At 41.3% G+C, this 23,540-nt stretch overlaps 1 protein-coding gene across 1 annotated transcript; it reads right to left on the reverse strand.

Moving 5' to 3' along the window:
- Positions 1-2,035: 2,035 nt before the first annotated feature.
- LOC142427888 (AMMECR1-like protein) lies at positions 2,036-2,935 on the reverse strand. The gene is made up of 2 exons (XM_075533013.1): positions 2,556-2,935; positions 2,036-2,450 (listed from the first exon to the last, which is right to left on the reverse strand). Exons 1-2 carry the CDS (start codon positions 2,933-2,935, stop codon positions 2,036-2,038), a joined length of 795 nt encoding a protein of 264 aa, XP_075389128.1.
- Positions 2,936-23,540: the final 20,605 nt, after the last annotated feature.

A 23,540-nucleotide genomic window follows, 5' to 3' on the forward strand; every position in this document is an offset into this window, starting at 1 on the left:
GGTGAAGACAAATAGGTAAACATTTATACAAGAAAATATAGGCTTAAAGAGCATGGCACTATAAATGCTCGCATGGCCAATCTCACTGAGCGTGCTCAGGGGTGAAAGTTGAGCACTAGGTTTTTTGCTTTTAAAAAAAGCTTTAGAACCTAAACACAACTCTAACACAGAACATTAAAACATTGACGAATTTATCCCTATGTAGCAATACTGTTTTACAAACCAAAAGTGGATGGTTTAATTCAGAGCCGACCATCCATACATCAAACCATGGTGTAAGACTGATTTATTATTCTCAGCAGCAGGAAATCTTGATACAATCCCTTCATCTTCAAAAGGGTTTTGATCAACCTTACAAGGGGAATATGGCAGGATGTGAAATCCCAGCAGTTAAGACAGGTGACATGACACGGGTTTCCCGTTTATCAGCCCAACCTTCCCCTTAACCTTTCTGCATCCTTGTCAGAACAGCAGAGCACAGTGTCAAGAAGATCCACTTACATTCTCATTGTCACCTAAAAACCAAAGACACTAATGCCTGGAACAGAATGTTCCTCAAATTGTACCCATTTGTACATTCCTGGCAGGAGGAATCTCAAAGGAGCTCCTTTGGCCCATTTCAGAAAGCCACGCCTTGTCCATATAAACTTTAATATACCAATCATTGTGTTCATTGGGTTGATATCCAATCCATTTTATGAATTCTCTAAATGTGTTGCTGAAAAGCAGTAATAATATCCTTGGGAATCTTTCTTCTGGCTAAATCTTCCCATCAATCAATTTAGCAGTGCCTCTGTTAAGATATATCCAAAGCATCTTCCAAGTCCCTTCGTTCTATGAACTCTGCCACCAAATTAGTGAAGAATAAGCCAGACAGGAGATACTTGCTGACAGACGTGGAAATTAGCAACAACGGCAACAGGCAATATGTCACAAGAAGGTTGAAATATCTTGAATGAGTTTAGGAATTTTCTCTGGTGCAGTGGAGATGTCCAATACTTTAGACAAGCTGAAGAGCCACCTTGTTTATTAACAGCTTTGTTTTAAAGTCCTTTAAGAACTAGCTTGTATAAAGGTCTTTCAGAATGCGTGCCTGAAAAGAAAAACCGCTTGGAGGCCCTGAATTCTTCCCTAGAACAAGGTGTCCTTACAAAGGTCAAGCCAGCTGCTTCTTTGATCTCTGCTTTCTGAGAACCGAGATCCAGCTATAGGCAGTGCTCCCAGAAGAGGATTTGAGGTGTCCAGTTGGTAAGGAACAGACAACTCCTTCACACGTGTGTAGCAATGACATCAGGTCCTCCTTTCGGCATCTCCATTCCATTCCATTCCTCAGCAGGCTGCACAACACTCTAAATAAAGAATGCTACAAAATGCAACTCACAGTAAGATGTAGTTTCTTGAACCCTGTCAGTGGACCTATGCCTCCCAAAAGGCTTCTGACGTGGCTGCCCTGTCCAGGAACCACAGAGGATTCATGGTGCCCACTTTCAATCCTATCAGGATGTCAGTGTAGGAAGTATGGAAGCTGTGATCAATTCTAGGTATGCAATTAAATGAAAGTTTTCTTTTATGAAAAAAGCTATTTAAAACCTATAATGTTTCTGATTAGTCTCCATTGCCCAGACTGCCTACTTGATCTTGGGAGGTGATAGGGATGTGTATGGTTTAAGCCTTCATGGATCTTCAATTTCAGCTTCCTTGTGTAGCCAATACACATGCAGCAAATCACCAGTGGTACCTGCATGTCACAGGTCCTCTGAACCAACATAGTAATTCTCACCAATCTTGGAGAAGCCCCAATCCAACTGAACCCCATAGAGGAAAGGCTGAGACAAGGCTTGGGCCCCTCAAGTTGTTTCATTCAATGCAACCCCATCATCCCTTTATTTAGCTGGAGCTGACTTGGCAATGGAAGCTAGCATCATAACATGGTGCAGTAATGGAAGCAACTGGACCAGGAAGAGGAGGGGTCTGCTCCAATGATGTCATAGCCATTAGCTGCCATAGGGGGTGAGATTGGTCATGCAGTCTTGTGTCAGGAGTCATGATTGTAGAGGGGTGGGGCATGAAGGGTGCCGTTTTGGAAACAGTGCTGATGAGAAGCAACATACTCTGCATAACTGATTGTCACCTTCTCACTTCGGTACCTGGTGAGTTTGATCGTTTTTCGGAATTCACTGGTAATTGGAGCCTTAAAACCACCTTTCCTGAGCAATGAGTCTATGGTCTGGATCTGATCCCAGTCTTGTTCTTTAGCAACCTCAGGTAAATATGTGGCTGTACATTTGATGCCCTTTTCACTGATGAATTCAATTAGAATTCCATTGACCCCTACCTCCCAGTCCAGGTAATCACTGGCAACCTTAAAGTTAGTAAGGAGGGAGACAGAGCAGAAAAGCTTAGGTAGCTCCTCTCGCGTCATTGGGGGAAATCGACTGTCCATAAGTGCACTGGTTAACGAGTATTCCCTGAGTCCTGGGTGAAGATTCATGGCTGAGAAGGTTCCAATGCAGCCCCAGAGACGCTTATCCCGCCCTGTCTCCCATGTCACAAACAGTGGATAGGGGTCATTGGTGAATCTAGGAAGTCGTGGCTGTGGGAAGCCATAGAGGTGACAGTAGAGCACATCAAAGCTGTAGCAGCACATCTCTGCAGTCACCACCAGGTTCTTGGTGGTGTTGGCAGTTCCGTTGGGCCAGGGGAGAGGGCTCAGCGCTCCTGATGTGGGATTCATTCGTGTAATTGGATAATTTTCAGGCCCCAGCGTTAAGTCCGATACATTTTCCCGTCCATGGTTGCTGTCCACATGCTGTTTGTTTTTAGGAGGTCCTGAAATAGAGGCGGTCACAGTTGTGGACTGGTTCCCGTGACTGTGTGTTCCGCTTGCTGCTGCCAACTTGGGCTTGAGTGGAGAGACACACCGTCTTTTTCCCATCCTGATTCTGTGCCTGAGGTCTGGAATGCTGCAGAACCTGAAAACACAAAGTTTGTATTGTCAGGGGAATAGTTATAATAGAGAAGAGGAGCTGTTTTGTCTCTGGAGTGAATTCTCTTCCATTCGATTCCATTCCTTCTTCCTGGACCGTTTCTTCTGGCCCAGTTGCAGCCAGGGTGGACGGACCTCTCTCGCTCGACCTTCTCATTCTGCTTGCTGGAGCCCTGTGCCTGGGTGGGTGCTCCCAAGAGAAGCGGGCCCACAGGTGGTCCGTATGCGAGATGAGCATGGAGTGAGCTGAGAAAGGACATGGGGGCAAAATGGAAGCGGTGACGGCAAGAACTGCTAGAGGTATTCCCCAAGCGACTGTAGACCAAGTGGAGCCGCGACATAAGTCCTCCGCTATCGCAGCTGGCACCCCAGGCTGTAACTCTAGACAAGCGCTAAAAGCCTTGTCTTTCAGCATGGAGCGGCGGGTCACTGGAACTGTTCACTTGGCAGCCCAATGGGGCTCCCACAGGGCTCCAATACGGAGCAGAAAAAGTGAAGATTTCACTGAACTTAGTAGGAAAAACAAAATTTGCGCAGGATGACTTCAATGGTCAACTTAAAAGTGGGTGAATCATCTTTAAAAAATTAAGCAGCACAAAACAGAGATAATTCATCAAGCACTTCAAGGGAAACATGCAATAGCCATCCTGATTAAAGCTAAAAGCTGAACCTTGGAAAAACCAGTAGAAGTACACAAAGCATTGGCTATGAAAGACGTTTGTGTAACTCTCCGTGTTAGGCATAAACCTGAAAGTAGTGAGAGCGCTCAAACATTGTGTTACCATTGGGGCGGTTGCATCTTAAGTTCATAGAATTTAGAAATAATGACCAGCAGATTTGAAACTCAGTATGAACCACCATCACAGGCAGTCCTATCTAGTTCCAGCTTTCTCATCCTGCCTCCCATTCCCACGCCCCTAGAGATACCAGCAAAAGTAACCAAAAAAAGGGTTAAAGAAAACAATTCAGAAGTTGTGAGATCTAAGTTATTTTATAATTTGAGTCTAGTTCCTAAGTTATACAATCTTTAGAAACATTTTAGGATTAAATAAATATATATCTATATATACATATCCAATTTTTGTTATAAAAGTGAAAGCATAGCATAAGGAGCCCTGAGTGGGGTGGAGGTCAATGATCCACAGCTTTGTCTCTAACACAGAGCCTGGCAGTTTAAACTCAGCCTACACCACATAATTGAAAAATATACCCACCTCATTTTACTAAGACAAGCAAGGTAATCTTATAATAGAATAAACCCCCCATAGAATTCAGGAGCACTGCACCAGTGCATTCTCTTTAAGGCTGTAACCTTTATGGAATCTGACTGTGCCATCTCTCTCTAGGCATATATTTCTCCTGTTTCTACAAGAAACAGCTGGTGAATTGGAACTAATGACTATTATTTTTCATCTAACATCTTAATCATTGCATTTTCTGATTTCATATGTATAAGAAGCAGAAAATTGAAACAGAAAATCAAATATGTCTATGTCACAAACAATCTGCATCATTGGATGCATTTATCCTCAGTAGGTGAATGTTAGAGAGAGTCAAATTAAGACCCAATTATGACTTGCATTCAGAGACAAAGCATATTTCATTGAACTCAAACTAAAAGCTTTTCTTAGAGAGAAAAAAAAAACAAAGCAAGAAAATACTGGCTTCTGATAGAAAGGACGTTGTTTTAATATTGTATGATTTGAAGGAAAAAAAATACCAAGGAGCAGGCACTGACCTCTACTAGATTAACATTTCAGTCCTTGGAAAATCGCAGGCTTGATAAACACAAGGTTCAGAGAAAATATAGGAAAACGTTCATTGAGATGAACTGACATGGTAACTGCAGCAATCAGCTCCAATATAACAATTGTGAGTATGATCGTGAATTGGACAGAATTTATTCCACCTTGACATAGGCTAACTATAAGTCAGACCAGACGGTAAGTATGATTCAGGACCAATTTCAAAGCCCTTAACAACAAGAACAGCCTAAAACATCCAGTCAAAGACACATATTTTAGGATCCATAAATAAAATTTATGAATTATGTATCTGAAAAAAATATTCTCACCATAGGAATGTAAATCTCTCAACACAATTTTTATTGGATTAGACCCACCCAGATTCCAAAGTGAAAATCCTATCAGTCTTTTACTTAGGCCTGTGTTTTCTTCACCCACCTTGTCATTGATTGATCCACTCTTATGCCACACCTAGTAATCATCTTAGAAACATCAGCAACAAACTAAATGCAATGCCTTTTTCCTAAAGCCTTAGAGAATTTTACTAGAAAATGGAACAAAACAGATCTAATTGCAAACCCAAATATCTTAAAATGAAGAATTTAATTAGAAAATAACTCTTTAGGGGTAGTATGAAAGAGACCAGACCAAAACCAGGGATGTACATGGTAGACAATGGTGGAGGAGGTGGGGAAAGGAAAACAACAGGATAAATACAAGGAAGAAAAGGGTAGTGGGGTCATAGGGCATTAATCCACCCAAGGGGAGGGTATTGTTTATATCTCCACAGGGAAAGTGGGACCAGACTTCAACCCAGTGTCGCAAGGTGTGAATGCAATATCCCGGCGTGGAGGAGGGAACCGGTGGAGAGGTCTGGGAGGCTGGCCCCAGCACCATAAATTAAGTGGATTCCTGCCCCTCCCCCGAGAAGAATTTTTTCCAAAGGACGACATTGACTCTGCAGCTCTGGGAGATGGACATATTTGATCAGAGCACACGGGAGCAGATGAAGGGGCAGGAGGAGAGAGTGGAGCACAGCCTGGCCCACCAGGCCGTGATGATGATGTTCCTGAGTAGAGCAGCCAGTCCACAGAGAGAAGAACATGGTTGGCCCCACTATGAGACATGATGCCCCTCAGTGACTAAGGGCGATACAGGGGACAGCACCGGAGACACAGTGTGGGAATTGCACCTGACCTGATCCCACCACACCGAGGCAAATCACTGGGGGAGTGCAGCGGAACAGCAAGGGAATGGAGTGGCAAGGTCCCCAGGGAATGCTGAAAGTGGACTTTGGGGCCAGGGCGTGGTGCCCCAACAGACTGGACTGGAAAACACTCCTAAGGGCCAGCAAACGATCCCTGAACTAACTACAAGCTTTTCTCTTGTGAACTGTTTTATTCTGTTCTTTGTCAGTGGTTTGTTTTTGTTGTTTTGTTGTCTGGTTGTATACTGTTGCTTTGTTTTCCTCTGTCTAGTTTTCGTGCATGTTAGTGACTCCACAGGTCTGTCTGAATAGGACAGGCTGGATGAACTATCTGGAGGAAAAACAACGGGACCGACAGTTTTGGGGGGACTTGGGGTGGGGGGGTAGGGGGGGGTAAGGAAGTGGTGTTAACAAACCCAGGGACAAGGGAAAAACATGGGACCCCAAATGGTAGAGAAGTGGGAGTGGCAGGCCTGCTGGGAAATGATCAAGGGTAAGGTTGCTTAGAGAAGAGGTATACTCTAGCCCAGGTGGCGATGAAGCATGGTAGTAGGGCAGGAGGAAAGTCAAGGGAGATGGAGGAAAGAGCTAGGAGTCAAAGGGCATTCATGGAGGTCTAGACAAAGACATGTACATGCAAATATATATAGGAGGATGGGGAAATAGATCTATGTGTCTATATTTATAGGTCAAGTATTAAGGTGGCGGAAGGACCTTGGGCCTCTACTCAAACACTCCCTCAATGCATGAATACCTTCTTTTATTAAATTGGAACTCTATGATGCTCACTCTCCCGACACAACGGCTGGAGCCAAAGTGTGTGAACAAGTAAATGTGGTGAAGAAAGCTGATGGTGCCCGGCTATCAAAAGAGATAGTGTCTGGGGTCTTAAAGGCTTGAAGGTTAACAAGCGGCCATCTAGCTCAGAAGCAAATAAGCCCACATGGAAGAAGCACACCGGCCAGTGCGATCACGAGGTGCCCAAGGGACCAGGTATAAGGCATCATGCAAAAAAAAAAAAAGATATAAGTGTGTGTATGTATGTGTATATATGTGTATATGTATATATGTATGTATATATATGTATATATATATCATATTAAATGAAGGGGGAAGTGCAGAGTGGAGACCCAAGGCCCAAGTGTCGACCAATGGAGATCCCCTCATAGAGGGATTTAGGAGAGGAGATGGGTTAATTAGGGTGTGAGGTAGTATCGATGAAGAACACAGCTTTCCCCCAGATCCTGGATGCTTCCTCCCCCCAACTACCATGATCCGAATTCTACCTTGCAGGGCTGGATAGGACAGAGGCTGTACACTGGTGCATATGAGGGTTGGAGGTACAGGGAATCCAGGGTGGATGATACCTTCAGGACCAAGGGTGTGAGGGACGATGCTGGGAGAGTGGAGGGTGAGTGGGTTGGAAAGGGGGAACTGATTACAAGGATCCACATGTGACCTCTTCCCTGGGAGAGGGACGGCAGAGAAGGGGGGAAGGGAGACTCCGGATAGGGCAAGATATGACAAAACAACGATGTATAAATTACCAAGGGCATATGAGGGAGGGGTGAAGGGGGAGGGAGGAGGGGAAAAAAAAGAGGACCTGATGCAAGGGGCTTAAGTGGAGAGCAAATGCCTTGAGAATGATTGGGGCAGGGAATGTATGGATGTGCTTTATACAATTGATGTATATCTATGTATGGATTGTGGTAAGAGTTGTATGAGTCCCTAATAAAATGTAAAAGAAGAAAAGAGAAAAAAATGATTAGGGCAAAGACTGTACAGATGTGCTTTATACAATTGATGTATGTATATATATGAACTGTGAAAAGAATTGTATGAGCCCCAATAAATTGTTAAAATTAAAAAAAAAAAAGAAGAAGAAAAAAAAATAAAAAAGAAAATAACTCTTTAAATTCTCCAAAATAAAAACATCATGATGTATGTCATTTTTTTCTTGAATAAATGTGAAATTCACAGTTCACTTCTTTAAACTTGGAACCCCCTAATAACACAAACAGTTAGAATGTTTAGAAGCTAACTTAGAAGATGGATAGTTTCTTCTCAAAAATACTTTAAGAGACAGGCCTGGTGACTTACTTTTGACAAAAACCTTTGAAAACACTGAGCCACAGTTCTCCTTTAACAAACACGGGCCACCGTAAGTTAAAAACAACTGGAAATCAAATTACCCTAAAAACTCTTGACACTGGAATGTATGGATGTGCTTTATACAATTGATGTATGTATATGTATGGATGGTGATAAGAGTTGTATGAGTCCCTAATAAAATGTAAAAAAAGAAAATCGGAGAAAAAAATGATTAGGGAAAAGTCTGTACAGATGTGCTTTATACAATTGATGTATGTATATGTATGAACTGTGATAAGAATTGTATGAGCCCCAATAAATTGTTAAAAAATAAATAAACACAACAACAAAAAACTCTTGACACTGCGAATATGAAGACAACTATCTCTCACAAGCTTTAAAAGATGTCCTCTGAGATTGTCACTAGAACAACGAGCGGGGGGGTGAGATGAAGGGTCAGGTCTCCACCATGACTTTCACTGCCTCCCTCTCTCTCCAGACAATAGCTGCCGTGAACAAGGGTGGGAAAACTCTATGGACAGCCACGCCAGAGAGGCCATGGGTGAAGCCTCATGTTGCAACATCACTCTGGATGGCAAGCTCCAAGATGCTGAGTGGGTCCCTGCCCTCATTCTGACAAATCTGCTCCAAATAGAATCCTGACATGGGAAGGTTAAGCAGCATCTGCTCAAACCTGAGGGAGAACCAAGTGGGTGACCCCAGCCCTCTGCAATCTTGGTTCCAGCACCTTTAGTCATTGAAAGACATTGAGTCAAGGCTGACTCATAGAGACCCTGTAGGATAGGGTAGAACTTCCCTCGTGAGTTTCTGAGATGGTGCCCTTTACCATAGTACAAACCCCATTTTTTACTCCCATCGTGCCACCCTGTCAGAAATATATAGGGAAAAGTCCTAGTCACACTACTTACCTTTTCAATTCACAGTTGTAGAGGCTGGCAAATCTCAGATGTCACTGTGAACCCTTCTCTTGATTCAAGTAGGTTGAGGGCTTGATGAATCCCAAATGGGCAGATTAGATGGTAGGCTCATTCCTCACGGGCTGTGCAAACGATGAATCCAAGCTATGTAGGAAATATGGCAAGATTCTGCCTCACGTCTGGAGATCCACACTTCTGGTGAGTTTCTGGACCTGGCCAAAAGCTGCACAGCTTACAGAGAGGATCCACTTACATTTATACTGGGCAAAACCACACCCACCAGGATAACACCTCCCAATCCTGGCTGCTGACAACAAATCTCTTCATGAAAGTGATGGCATTATGTCAAGCATTGTCATGTAAGCTGACATTATGGCCGAGCCAAGTTGACACAGAACCTCAATCACACATGACTCACTGTACCATTAACCCATGTGATTTCAATAGCAGAAAAACTGTGAAAGGGAAGGCGGGATAAGCAATACACTTCCAGAAATAGCTTTATGAAACTGAATCTCATATGCCATATGGCTTTGACGTTTTGAATATTTATCAATCTTACTTCTGCACTTAGGACAAATCCCCTGATATTAAGTCTACTGTGACTCAGAGCCACTTTCTAGAAAATAGGAGAAGTGCCCCTTTGGGTTTCACAAACACACTGACTCACTGCCATCCAGTCGGTTCTCACTTGTGACAATCCTACAGGAGAGAGTAAAACGGGCGCTGTGAGTTTCTGAGTCTCCAACTCTTTGCAAGTATAGAAAACACTGTCTTTTCCCTCGGAACAACTGGCTGTTTGAAAGTGAACTTGGGGATCACAGCCCAACTCTTAACCACCACACCACCAGGGCTACCATTGGGTTTATGATACTGTAACTCATTCCAGGAATAGATGGCCTTTTATCTCTCTCCAGGGATTGGTTGGTAAATTCAAAGCACCTGTCATATGGTTAGTATAAAAGACCTAATCAACTATCTTTCCAGAGGTTTGTCTCTCCATAGTACAGGACCAATCACTTCATCCCACTGGATGGGTTTAGAGGACTGACCTCCAGGGAAAAGTCCAGGACTTTTTCTTAGTTCTTACGTGGGTTTAAGGAAGCATCACTAATTGTGGGTTTTCCATTCAACATTCATTTTCTTATACAGTCGGTGGGTCAAATCCAAATTAAGGGCATTAGCCATAGGATAAGGCCCTCTTCCTCTATTGAGTCAGAGGCAAGGTCCTTATCTGCTGGCAACATCTGTGGGCCTGACCTGCCTTAAACAGCACCTTGTATGTTGGCATCAGCATTACTTTGGGTCCTAAAGGTTTACTGAGTAGGATTTTTTGGTCCACAGAACTCTGATACAGCTCTCATTTCATGCTGTAGTCATGTCCTGCTTCTGTCTTCCCAATTCTCTCTCATGCTTTCAGAGACAAAAGTTTGTGGAGTCACACCTCAGGAAAATCCCCTTACCTTTATCTCAAAAAGATTATGAAGAAATAAAAGATATACTGCCACACCCTGAATCCTTGTACCATGGAATACCTTCATACATGATTCCATCATACCTGATCCATTCTGCAGTGCCACATTTATCATAAAAAATAAACCAAATCCAGTGCCATTGTGTCCATTCCCGCTCATAGCCAACCTATGGACAGTTAGAACTGCCCCCTAGTTCCCAAATGCTACCAATCACAGGCTCCCAAAATAATTGGTCCTACTGCATGTCCTCTTCTCAGGAAAGCAGAAAAATTACCCACAGCCTAGCTGTGAATTGAAAACGCTTCTATTATAGCACAGAATTCAGAATAAAATGGGGAAAAAATTTCTCACTGCCATTGAAAATGAACAGATTAATAGCAACTATGTAGGAAAGGGTAGAACTTCCCCTATGGGTTTCTAAGAGTGTAACTATAGGATTAGAGAGCCACAATTTCTCCCATAGAATAAAGTACAGTTACCTGCTTTCCACCACAGGACCATTCCATTTCCCCTCAAGGAGCAGTATCAGGTACTTTGGTAAACACTGCAATAAGTCTTTATGGGAGCAGAACTCTCATCTTTCTCAATTGGAGACCTGGTGCATATGAAGCCTCCAACTCTTGATTAATAGACCAACACAGCCTACTACTCGACCAGAGATCCAAATCTGACACTATTACATAACTGACATGCTACTGAGAATTATGATCCCAACAAATTCATACAGGTAATGAACCACTGCACACAGGGAAGATATTAAGACATGCCCCGAAGGCCCTGAAAAGATAATGAGGTGTCAAAGAGATAGTGAACAGTACACCTGAATCTGTTTGCCTTGTATATATTGAGTTGAGCAAGTAAATCCATATCTTTCAAAATACAATATCGAATACACTCAAGTCCTCCCCCCAAATAGACCCAAATGTGCTATAGGCTCATTGTATAAGAAAGTGATACAACATATGTAAGGCTTTCAGAACAGAAAGTTATTCTCTCCCAGTTTGGGTGGGCGGAAAGATAAACTTAGGTGACTGGCTATAAGGGATGGCTTTAACTACAGTTGGTCCTAGGGAAAGGTCCTTGTCTCTATTAACATTTAGGGTCCTGGCATTCCACCTCCTTGTCCCTAGGAATGTGTCAAGTCCAGGGTGTTTGCAGAGAGTCTGAGACTTCTCAGATGAACCATCTGACCCAAATAGGGAGCAAAGCAGTTCAGATTGTGGAGATTCCAGGTAAAATCCACCACCCCTTTTTGGATATATCTTGCAGCACCATTTTGAGGAACTGCACATCGATGGGAAGTCATGACACAAGAAATTCCAGCTTCCTACAACACAGGAATTGTGTGCATCATTACAAACTGTGGATATCCTTGATAACAATGAGCATTCCAGAACACTACATTGTCCTTATCTAGGACCTTTACATGGATTAAGAAGCAGATGTGGGAATAGAACAACTCAATATTGCATGGTTTTAAATCAAGAAGAGTGTGCCAAAAGGACAAACATATCAGTTTTGAAAGGAGTATGACCATAGTTCTTAAAGGTGTGGATGGTGAGACTTCCTCTTACATACTTTCAATCTGTTTTCAGAAAAGACCTGTCCTTGGAGAAGGACCCTGAAAAGAGCAAGGCCCTTGACATGATATATTGACACAGTGGCTCCCACATGGAACACTCACTCTTCTATGCCAGGAAATGTGTAGGACAATTCACTGGCCAACTGACTGGAAGAGATCCATCCTGGTACCCGCTCCAAAGAAACGTGACTAGATAAAATGCTCACCTTATAGAACGATATCATTGAAGTAAAATTTTGCTGTAAATCATGCAATGAATGCAGCAGGACATTGACAGAGAGCTGCTGGAGCTTTAGGCTGCATTCAGAAGAGGATGTAGAACAAGGGATCACCACTACTGCGAAGAGATGGATCTTGGCTGAAAGCAGAGTATCCCAGACTGTAAAGACATTTGACTGTGTTGATTATAATTTACTATGGGTAGCCTTGAGAAGAATAGGAATTCCAGAACACTTCATGGTGCTCCTGTGGACCCTGTACATGATTCAAAAGGCTCTTGTGGAAACAGAAGGGGATACTGCATGTTTTAAAATCAGGAGTGTTATGTGACCTCTCCCCATACTTATTAATCTATATTCTGAAAAAATAATCAGATAAACTGGATATTTTTGCCCTTAATCATTTTTTAATTTAAAAATGTTATTGGGGGCTCTTACAGTCCTTATAACAATCCATACATCAATTTTAGGAAGCATATTTTTTCGTTCATATTTTACCAGCATTATTTTCTAACCATTTACCTTCTGAGCCCTGTGAGACAGACTAGGAAAAGAAGCTCGATTTTTTTAATCTGCTAAGTAATTTGCCCGTTCCTCCCTCCCATTTCAGAAAACTGACTGCTAGTTGACCAACCCATTCTCCCTCCGCTTATGGGAAAGTCTCTGCTGGTGATTAATTTTAGAATGTACTCCTATGTCCCCAGGTTCTGGACACTACAATTAGTTTAGATGATTCTCCAATATATCGTTGGTTCTGATTCAATATTGCTCCCTTGGATGTTGTAATGGTGTAGTTAATTTTGTTATGGTAACCAGGATGTTATAATCTATTTTGGCATTATTTCTTTTATGATAAGAAATGTACTGTGTAATGCATGTTCACTCTTCTTGAAGTTACAATTAACCCATTGATGTTGCTTTCTGCTTCTGTTTATGCTTGCTTGAACCCTTGGCAGGTGATAAATGAGTGTTTCGGCCTTAAAGATGGACTGAGATGTGGACTCAGAACTGCAATCAAAGAATCTCTTTTAGATTCTAGCAGTCCGGTTATAAATGAATAAATTATCAAGACATGATATTGGCTGGCATTTATTTGAATCTGAAACACCTTGGTATCAGGTCCTCTTTTGTCCTCCTTTCCCCCTCCTCCCTTGTGACCCCTTTTTAAATTATAAGTGATTATAATTTTCATATATTACACCAACCACTGTCTGCCTTCCCACATGGTTTCTGTTTTTCTTAACCCTGGTGTGTGTGTGTGTGTGTGTGTGTGTGTGTGTTTATGTCTCTATCTTTTAGATTTGTTTCCCCTTACGCTCCCCACCGTCTCCCTACCCTCCTGGTTTAGCTATCGCCATTACTGTTCCTGGATTCCGTGCATCATAAGCTCTTATCTCATGTCTGCCCTTGCACCCATTCTCCGCTCTAGACTAGAGTGAAAAGTAGGACTGGGGTCATGAGAGTGTGGGGTGAGGAAGCCTCAAGGAACCAGAGGAATATTGTGTGTTTTTATCGGACCTACACTGTGCTCTGGTTGACTCATCTCTTCCTAGTGATGTTTCTGTGAGGGGATGCTCCATTGTCTATAGAAGGGTGTGGGGTCTCTGCTCCAATATCTTTCATTCTCAACAATGTGTTTTTATTTTGCGGTTCTTTGTTTGATTTGGGTCTTCTGATGCCTGTTACCTGATCCGGTAAACACGTCATGATCAGACAGGCTAGTGTGCTTCCTCCATCTGGGCTTGTTGAAGAAGCTGGATTTTATGAAGAAAAATGTGGCATTAGGATTGAAGGAAAGCATATTAACAACACTACAATATGCAAGTGACAAAACTTTGATGCCCGAAAGTGCGATTGACTTGTAACATTTGCTGATGATCAAGTACTGCAGCCTTCAGTAAAGAATAAAACTCAATATAAAGAAGACCCAACTCTTCACAAGTGCAACAATAATTAACATGTCAATAATTTCATCTTGTTTGAATGCACAATGATTGCCCCTGGAAGCACAAGCCAAGAGATCAAGTGAACCATGGCCTTGGATAAATGCCCCTGGAAGCAGAAATCAAGAGATCTGGTGAACCATGGCATTGGATAAATCTGCTACAAAAGACCTCTTGAAAGTGCTCGGGGGAGAGGGGGGGGAGTATGTTACCTTGGAGATCTTAAGGTGTGCCTGCCGCCTTGGTATTTTCTATTTCTTTCTTTTTCCTCAAATCATTGTACTAGGACATAATCCAGACAACATATCATTCAATAGTTCAATCATGTAGTGTAAACGACTATTATAATCAGTTTCCAACATTTTCTTCCTTTATATATTCCTTGACATGAACTCCCCACTATCCCTACCTCCCATGTTGTACCCTCCAGGAACCCTTAATGTAATTTTAGTTTTTATAAAGTCACTCAACCTGGGTTCTGTATACCAAAAATATACAGAAAAATACATAACAGAGTCAAGAAGACTGTGAACAATAACAACATAAAAAAAAAAACAGAGACAAACCTCAATTCAAAAAACAAAACAAACCAGAAAGTAATAAAAAAAGACTAAGGTCAAAGGCATCAAAAGTGAGATCATATGACAACTATTCAGATCAGGTTTTTTATTTTAATCTACTAGATAGTAATCTATAACCATCTGTATAACAGTCTGTCTGTTAGTCACATCTTTTAATTATGGTCAGAGAGAAATCACTGGAGGCTTATTTCATGTATAGATCCTGCTAAAGTATTTTGGCTTTCAACTGTCATCCATAGCCTTCTGTAAATCAGAGTTTAAAAAATTAAGCTCTGATACTATTATTTCCTTCAGATTTGGATGTTATTATTGACAATCCTTGGAGCATGCATGCTGGTGCTCTTCTTCCATGTGGGCTTAGTTGACATTACAGTTAGATGGCTGTGAGTTTGAAAACAAGCTTTGAGACACCAGTCACTATTCTTTCTGATAGCCAGATACCATCTAATTTCTTCACCACATTTTGCTATAGCACCCATATCTTCTGTGTTTCCATAAAAAGGGCACATACTGATCAGGACCATGCAATAGGAACTAATTGATCTTAGATTGAGCTAAAGTTAAGTGTGACCTTCATATCCATCCCTAACTCTGTGTGTTCTATCAAACTGTGGTTCGCCTTAGAGACATCCTTGTTCTTTTATGGCACAGAACTTTATCGATCATCTTCTTGGAGCATAAGATACTTATGTTTATAGTGTTATTGATTTAGCCCATAGAAATATATTTAAAACACAACTGAGAAAAGGAAATTAAACAAATGTACAGCCTTAGTATTTTCAATTGCCTGTGAAAACTGAATGTGCAAGTTGTACATTCTTCAGTGCATAGAAAGGAAGACTGAAGACAAATCAAAGTGTTAGAATGTAGTAATGGGAAAAAACAACCAAACATTTAAAGTACCATGGTCTGCCAAAAGTGAAAAAAATCTGCCTTTGAATATATATGTCCATAGTGCTCCTTAAAGGCAGAGATGGTGAGACTTTATCTTATCCTTTGGACATGTTCTCAGGAGAGACCAATCCCTAAAGAAGGACATCATGTTTGGGAAATTAGAGGACATTGAATAATAAAGGAAGCTCCTTAATGAGATGGATTTACACAGAGGCTGCAAAAAATGGGCTCCAACATAAGAACATTATCAGGATGGCACAGTACTGAGAAATGTCCCTTTTTGTTCTACATAGGTTTGCTATGAGCTAGAACCAACTCAATAACACCGATGAGAAATCAGGGTGGTAGAGGGATGAAAGGTTGTGTACTCTAACCTACATTTATGACAATTGATTGGTTTATCACATAAGATCACCCATGGTGGACCATTATACAAATGGCAAACAATATTCATAATATATAAGAGTAACCAAGCACACTTCTATTGTCTGTATTCACTCACATCTACCATGTATGATTGAGAAGACCTCCTCACTAGAACTTCCTCCAATGCTCTAAATCTTAATGGGTGCAGAGTCTCATCTTTATTTGCTAGAGAGATTTGAGGTAACAGACCTATAAATAAGCCTCCACACCACCTGGGCTCCAAATTTTATACGGTGACATGATTGCCAATCTACTGAGCACCATGGCCCGACCAAGTTCACAAAAGAAAGAACCACCTCAGGGAAATGAGATATGCATAAGAGAAAGCATGCCAGAGACCAACTGCAAAGGCAGTGAAGGCAGGAAGATAGAGGGTGACAGTGCTCCAAGATGTGAATGCAACATGCTGGCGTTGAGTACGGAACTAGTGGAGAGGTCTGAGGGGCCGGCCCTAAACCCAACTACGTGGACACCTGCCCTTCCCGCCAGAATAATTTATTTCAGAGGACAGCACTGAATCTGCAGTTCCGGGAGAGGGACATATCTGATCCGAGCACATGGGAGCAAATGAAGGGGGAGGAGAAGAGAGTGGAGCACAACCTGGCCCGCCAGGCCTTGAGGACAATGTTCCTGCTCAGAACAGCCAGTCCACAGAGAGGACCACATGGACGACCCAATATGAAACACGATGTCCCTCAGTGACCTATAGCCCTACAGGGGACAACACTGGAGACACACTATGGGAATTGCACCTGATCTGATCCCACAACACCGAGGCAAAACACTAAGGGTGTGCAACAGAACAGCAGGGGAACAGAGCTGCAAGGCCACCAGGGAATGCCAAAGGTGGACTTTGGGGCTAGGGCTTGATGCCCCAACAGACTGGACTGGAAAACACTCCTAAAGGGCAACAAACAATCCTTGAGCTAACTAAAAGCTTTTCTTTCTTGTGTTTTGTTGTTGTTTTTTGTCATTGGTTAGTTGTTGTTTTGTTGTGTATTGTTGTTTGATTTTGTTCTGTCTTATTTTTGTGCATGTTATTATGTCTACAAGTCTGTCTAAATAAGATAAGTTGGATGAAGGATTTGGAGGAGAAAACAACGGGACTGACAGTTCCAGGGGGAGGTGGGGGTAAAGGAAGTGGTGTTAACAAACATAGGGACAAGAGAAACACAAGTGATCCAAATCGGCCACGAGGAGGGTGTAGGAGGCCTGGTAGGGCGTGATCAAGGATAATGCAATCAAGAGGAATTACTGAAATCCAAATGAAGACTGAGCATGGTAGTTGGGCAAGGGGAAAGCCAAAGAAAATACAGGACCTAGGGGGCAAAGGAATTTATAGAGGTCTAAATAAAGGCATGTACATATGTTAATATATTTATATATGAGGATGGGGAAATAGATCTATGTACATATATTTATAGGTTTAGTATTAAGGTAACAGATGGACATTGGGTCTCCAATTAAGTACTCCCTCAGTGCAAGAATACTTTGTCTTATTAAACTGGCATTCTATGATGCCCTCCTTACCGACACAATCGCTTAAGGCAAAGCAGATGAATAAGAAAATGTGGTGAAGAAAGCTGATGGTGTCCAGCTATCAAAATATATAGTGTCTGGTGTCTTAAAGGCTTGAAGGTAAACAAGCAGCCATCTAGCTCAGAAGCAACAAAACCCACATGGAAGACACACACCAGCCTGTGCAATCACAAGGTTTCAAAGGGATCAGGTATCAGGCATCATCAGAACAAAATATCATATCATTGTGAATGAGTGGGGAGTGCAGAGTGGAGACCCAAAGCCACTTTGTAGACCATTGGACATTCCCTTACAGAAGCATCTCAGGGAGGAGAGGAGCCAGTCAGTGTGAGATGTAGCAACAATGAAACATACAACTTCCTTCTAGTTCCTAAATACTTCCTTCTTGTCCCCCACCCCACTATCATGATCCCTATTCTACCTTACAAATCTGGCTAGACCAGAGGATGTACACTGGTACATATAAGAACTGGAAACACAGGGAATCCAGGGTGGATGAACCCTTCAGGACCAGTGGTGTGATTGGCGATACTGGGAGGGTGGAGGAAAGGTGGGTTGGAAAAGGGGAACCGATCACAAGGATCTACATGTGACCTCCTCCCTGGGGGATGGAGAACAGAAAAGTGGGTGAAGGGAGATGTTGGAGAGTTCAAGATATGACAAAATAATGATTTATAAATTACCAAGGGTTCATGAGGGAGGGGGGCTAGCAGGGACAGAGGAGACAAAATGAGGAGCTGGTGCCAGGGGCTTAGGTGGAGAGCAAATGTTTTGAGAATGATGAGGGCAATGAATGTACAAATGTGCTTTACACAACTGATATATGTATGGATTGTGATGAACTTTGTATGAACCCCTCATAAAATGATTAAGAAAAAAATATAGGGGGTAAATACCTCCTCCAAATTAATACACCCTATTTATGCTGAGTAGAGCATGGTGAATGTACCCTGGAATGTCATTCAAACAAAGCAGACTTGTGTTCAGGCTCTGATCTTTTAGTTTGGAGCCTAAGATATAACTGATGACACTCCCCCACAGAGATGACTGTCGTGGAGGTCATCCAGCACCCTAGATATCCACCCCTTTAATGGTTTCTCCATCTGAAAACTTATCAGGGAAGTAACAGGTGGAAGTAACCCACAGACCATGTCGTTAGCTGTCCAACACTTCCATCACAGAATCACTAGGGACCATTCCCTACCTTACAGGGGTTTCCAAATAACATCAAAGTTTAACTACATAAGCATTGAGAAACACTGCCCAAACAAGATGACACAGCAAATGAAGCATCACAGGTAGGAAAGGTATGCAAAGCCAAGCTTCAAACATGGCAAGATAGGAACGATAAAGAGGGTAAACTGTACCCCCAAATCTGGGCACCCTTTTTACTGAGTAGAGAAACCCTTCATAAATTATGAATGGACGCAAGAATACATTCATGGCAGGCAAAAGAGAACATGCTTCATTTATGTAGGAAAACAACATAGAAAGAAATACCAGGAAAGGATGGCTTCCCAAAGGGTTGAGGAGGTGGGAAATAGAAATTGAAGGTATGGTTGCAGGCAATGGGGCGCTCTCTCAGATGAGGTGGGGAAAGTCCTTTTCACTTTTCAACATCTGTGATGCCTCCATGCCTAGGGGATCCCCATACATATTGGCATCCATGGGGCCTAGTTTCAGAATGTTCCAAGGAAAGGAACCTTGCTTTAAAAAGGTATCCTGTGCTCCTGGGTGTTGTTTCCTGAAGGTGGTCAGCAGCCCCTCTGCCTGCTAGCTTCTCTCTCCTCTGATCTCTAGTAAAAAATGAGATGTGAAGCAAAAAAAGATGAGCCATCAATCAGACGCATGATCAAAGGCATCCAACCCTTATCTCTATCTTCCCTCTTAATCAGAGCAAACATAACCCAATCATCATAAACCTAATAAAACCTCACTAAATTATGAAACACTAGCCAAATGGGATTGAGATCCAAAGGCAGAAAAAAGTTAGGATGGAGAATAGAAGGCAAAGACGAAACATGCTGTCAAATATTCAATGATGCCCTATGCAGGAAGAGCACAGGTCAGAGGGTGAAAAGTCTTATGGATCCAATGGTGGTACAACCATCACAGGGCTTGTGTAGTTCTCTGAGAAGCTTAATGTGTTTTGTCCAAAGGAAGGTGACACAGTGAGAGAAAACGGCTGTTCTCCAGGGAGCCATTTATCTTGGTTGCACTCCAACCAAGCTATGACCTGATTGACAGGCTAAACTCTACTGACATGCTCCTACAGGAGCCATCTTGGCACTAAAAAATACTAAATATCACGATTAGATATACCCCTTTGGATTTATGGGACTATAAAACTTTTTATGATGAGAAGGCCTTGTCTTTCTCTCACACACAATCGCAACCCTAACACATTATGCACTGTGTCACCCACACAAGTAATTTCAAGACCATAGAACATTGAGAACCAGACTTGGGGTGACCACTAACATTCCAGAAATAGTTTCATCATATAGAATCTCATGTTTGCAACACAATTTTGTTATTTTAGATGCTGATCTCTGTAGCTCATTTCCCATGGGAAACATTCACTATCAGTTAGTTGATTAAGACTCTTAGTGATCCCATACATCATAGTACAGGCGCCCTTGTGGGCTTCCAGAACTAAATTTTCAGCTCACCGTGGCCTCAACTTGACCCAAGGTGTTGCTGGTGGTAGCATTGTTTCCTTCTAGTACAGCAATGGGTTATTTACAGAAACTATGTCTAACATCACAATGAGATGAATTTATTTCAAGGACAGATACTGTCTCAAGTGTACACTTTCTGAATTCCTGACATGCTGGTTTCATGTTTCTATCTCTTTTTTAGAGGTTACTGGTTGGGACAGGGGCTCAACCTTGCACTAAGATTTATATTTTTTTTCCAAAATTTATTTTATTGGGAGCTCTTATAGATATAATACCAATCCAAAATCCAATCATATTAAGAAATATTTATAATTGGTACTAGAATCAGTTTTAAAATATTTTCTTTTTTGAATTCCTTTAAAAAAATTTTTTTGAGGGCTAGTACAACTCTTATACATCCATCCATTGTGTGATGCACATCTGTACATCTGTTGCCATGATCATTCTCAAAACATATGCTTTCCACTTGAGCCCTTGGTATCTGCTCATTTTCCCCTCCCTCCCTGCTCCCCCCTGCATCATGAATCCTTGATAATTTATAAATTATTAATATTTTGTCTCATCCTACACTGTCCGATATCTCTCATCACACACCTTTCTGTTGTCCATCCCGCAGATCTCTACTCCAACCTCCCTCATTCTCAACATGTTTTCGTTTATGTGTCTTCTGATGCCTATTACCCAGTCCCAATGGCACCTCATGATTACATTGGTGGTGTGCTTCTTCTATGTGGGATTGTTGTTTCTCTGCTGAATGGCGACTTGTCTAAGTTCAAGCTTTTAAGACCCCAGACGCTGTATCTTTTAAAAGCCAGGCACCATCTGCCGTCCGGTTTTGTCTTCAGCAATTGTGTCAGGCAGGTGTACATTTCAGACTGCCAATTTGTTAGAACATAGTGTACTTGTACTGAGGGAGGTATGAGCAGAGGCCTGAAGTCCGTCTACTACCTCAGTGTATTACCATATACATAGGCCAATACCTCTTTTTTTGTCGATTAATGTATTTACATATGCAAATATGTGCGATAATTGCTAATATACCAACCTCTGAATACTGTTTTTGCTGTGTCCCATAGGCTTCAATATGTTGTGATATCATTCTCATTGTTTCTAGGAACATCCTAATTTCAACTCTTTTTTTTTTTAACAATTTATTAGGGGCTCATACAACTCTTATCACAGTTCATACATATACATACATCAATTGTATAAAGCACATCTGTACATTCTTTGCCCTAATCATTTTTTTCTCTTTTCTTTTTTTACATTTTATTAGGGACTCATACAACTCTTATCACAATCCATACATGTACATACATCAATTGTATAAAGCACATCCATACATTCCCTGCCCCAATCATTCTCAAAGCATTTGCTCTCCACTTAAGCCCTTTGCATCAGGTCCTCTTTTTTTCTTCCTCCCTCCCCCCTCCACCCCCTAATTTCAACTCTTATTTGGGCTATTTGTCTTCTTTTAGCCGTGTGTTGAGTCTCCATGTGTCTGTGTTCAAAAAAATTTTTTTTTAGTTATTAGTATTTAGTCTCCATGTGTTGTTACATTTTTAGTATTTCTATGATTGATTTCCAATTTCATAGTAGGGTGGTGTGAGAGCTTATTCTGAATGTTTTTCTCTGTTTGAATTTGCTAAAGTTCACTATATGGTCTATCTTAGAATATGTGGTATGTGCCTTGGAAAATATCATGGTTTATTTTTTTTCCTTATCTAGGTTGAGTTGTTTGATTGTGCTATGCAGCTCTTTAGTTTCTTTATTGAGTTCATTTCCTGTTGATCTGTCTTTCCTTGAGAGCAGTGTGTGGAAGACCCTTGTTATTGTGGATCTAGTGAATTCTCTTTCCATCTTTTTGAAGATTTGGTTGATATATTTCAAGGTTCTTTCATTGTGAAGATATATATTTATTACGGCTGTATGTTCTAGGCCTATTGATCCTTTTTCATCATGTAATGTCCATTCCTCTTTCATTATGTAATTTAGCTTGAAGTCTATTTTGTGAGAAATTCATATTGATACTCTAATTTGCTACTCTTTGTCTTTTGATTGGTGCATTTAATTCATTGTTATTTGGAATTATTAATTCTAACTGTAGGTTACTTGCTGTCATGTAGTTTTGTTTGGTGTTGTTCTTCAGAATTAGTGTTGAGCAGAGATGATTCATGTCTTTTGTTTCCCCCCTAGATTTGTATGGTATTGGGTACTAGTTTCAGTGTGTTGACTTCTGGGTAGTTTTACACGTTGTGTTGGTAATGTATATTTGTGCTCAGGAGTTGTTGAATTCCTAATCAAAGAGGTCTGGGCAATATTTTTTGAAGCTTTTTAAAAACAATTATCTAAATATTTCCTTGACTGTAAATACCTTAACTTCTACTTCATATTTGATGTATATATAGCTTTGCTGGATATAGGATTCTTGGTTGACAATATTTACCTTTCAAAATTTGTGATATGTTTTACAATTTTCTTCTTGCATTATTTCTAAGGAGGTAATTGAGCTTATATGTTTAGCTTGAAGGTGAGTGATTTTATCCCACTAAAATTTGGAAATTTGTAAACTGTATGACTTGCTTTGTTTTGAAGAGGGCAGCGGATCTAACCTATTTGGTGTTCTCTCTGCTTTCACGGTTGTTATTGTCTCCTTCTTTGTGATATTGGGGAAATTGCTCCCCCATCAGTTTTATATTTTATCGGTTTTCTTGTTTGTTTCTTCTGCTCCAGTATTCCAATGAGATGTCTATCATTTCTATTGATGGTGTTCCACATTATCCTCCAGCTTTCTTCAATGGTTTTGCTTTTCTGTTTGCTTATTCCTCTGGTATTCCGATGTCTGCATGGTTTTCAGGTTAATTGATTTGTTTTTATATTTTCTCCCATGCTATGGCTCAGTTCATGTAGCACATTAACCCCATCTCCATCCCTGTTATCTATTTACCAACTGGGTTTACGATCTGGGTTTCTTTGGGGTGGGAGGTTCTTATTATTTCAGTTTTTACTTTTTTTTGTCATGATTGATTCCCAACTCTGTCATATGGTCCTAAAAATAATTCTCTTATAGGTTCGTTCTGGGATTCCAATGACTTATTTTTGTGTGTGTGTTCTATGGGTTTCAGCAATCTTCCATTGTTGGTGTTTGTTGATCTCTATTCTTTGTGCTTATGCTGTTATCTTTTGTTTGCACTGTGTAGTGTTTCAGCTGTAGATGGTGTGCAGATATTAGAG

The sequence above is a fragment of the Tenrec ecaudatus genome, chromosome 15 (assembly GCF_050624435.1).
Source record: "Tenrec ecaudatus isolate mTenEca1 chromosome 15, mTenEca1.hap1, whole genome shotgun sequence".
In the NCBI taxonomy this organism is placed as follows: Eukaryota; Metazoa; Chordata; class Mammalia; order Afrosoricida; family Tenrecidae; genus Tenrec; species Tenrec ecaudatus.

Coding starts and splice junctions, on each gene's coding strand:
- LOC142427888 (XM_075533013.1), bottom strand. CDS start 2,935: ATGGGAAAAAGACGGTGTGTCTCTCCACTCAAGCCCAAGTTGGCAGCA. Junction 2,451..2,555: donor ACCAATGACCCCTATCCACT/GTTTGTGACATG, acceptor CTCGTTAACCAG/TGCACTTATGGACAGTCGAT.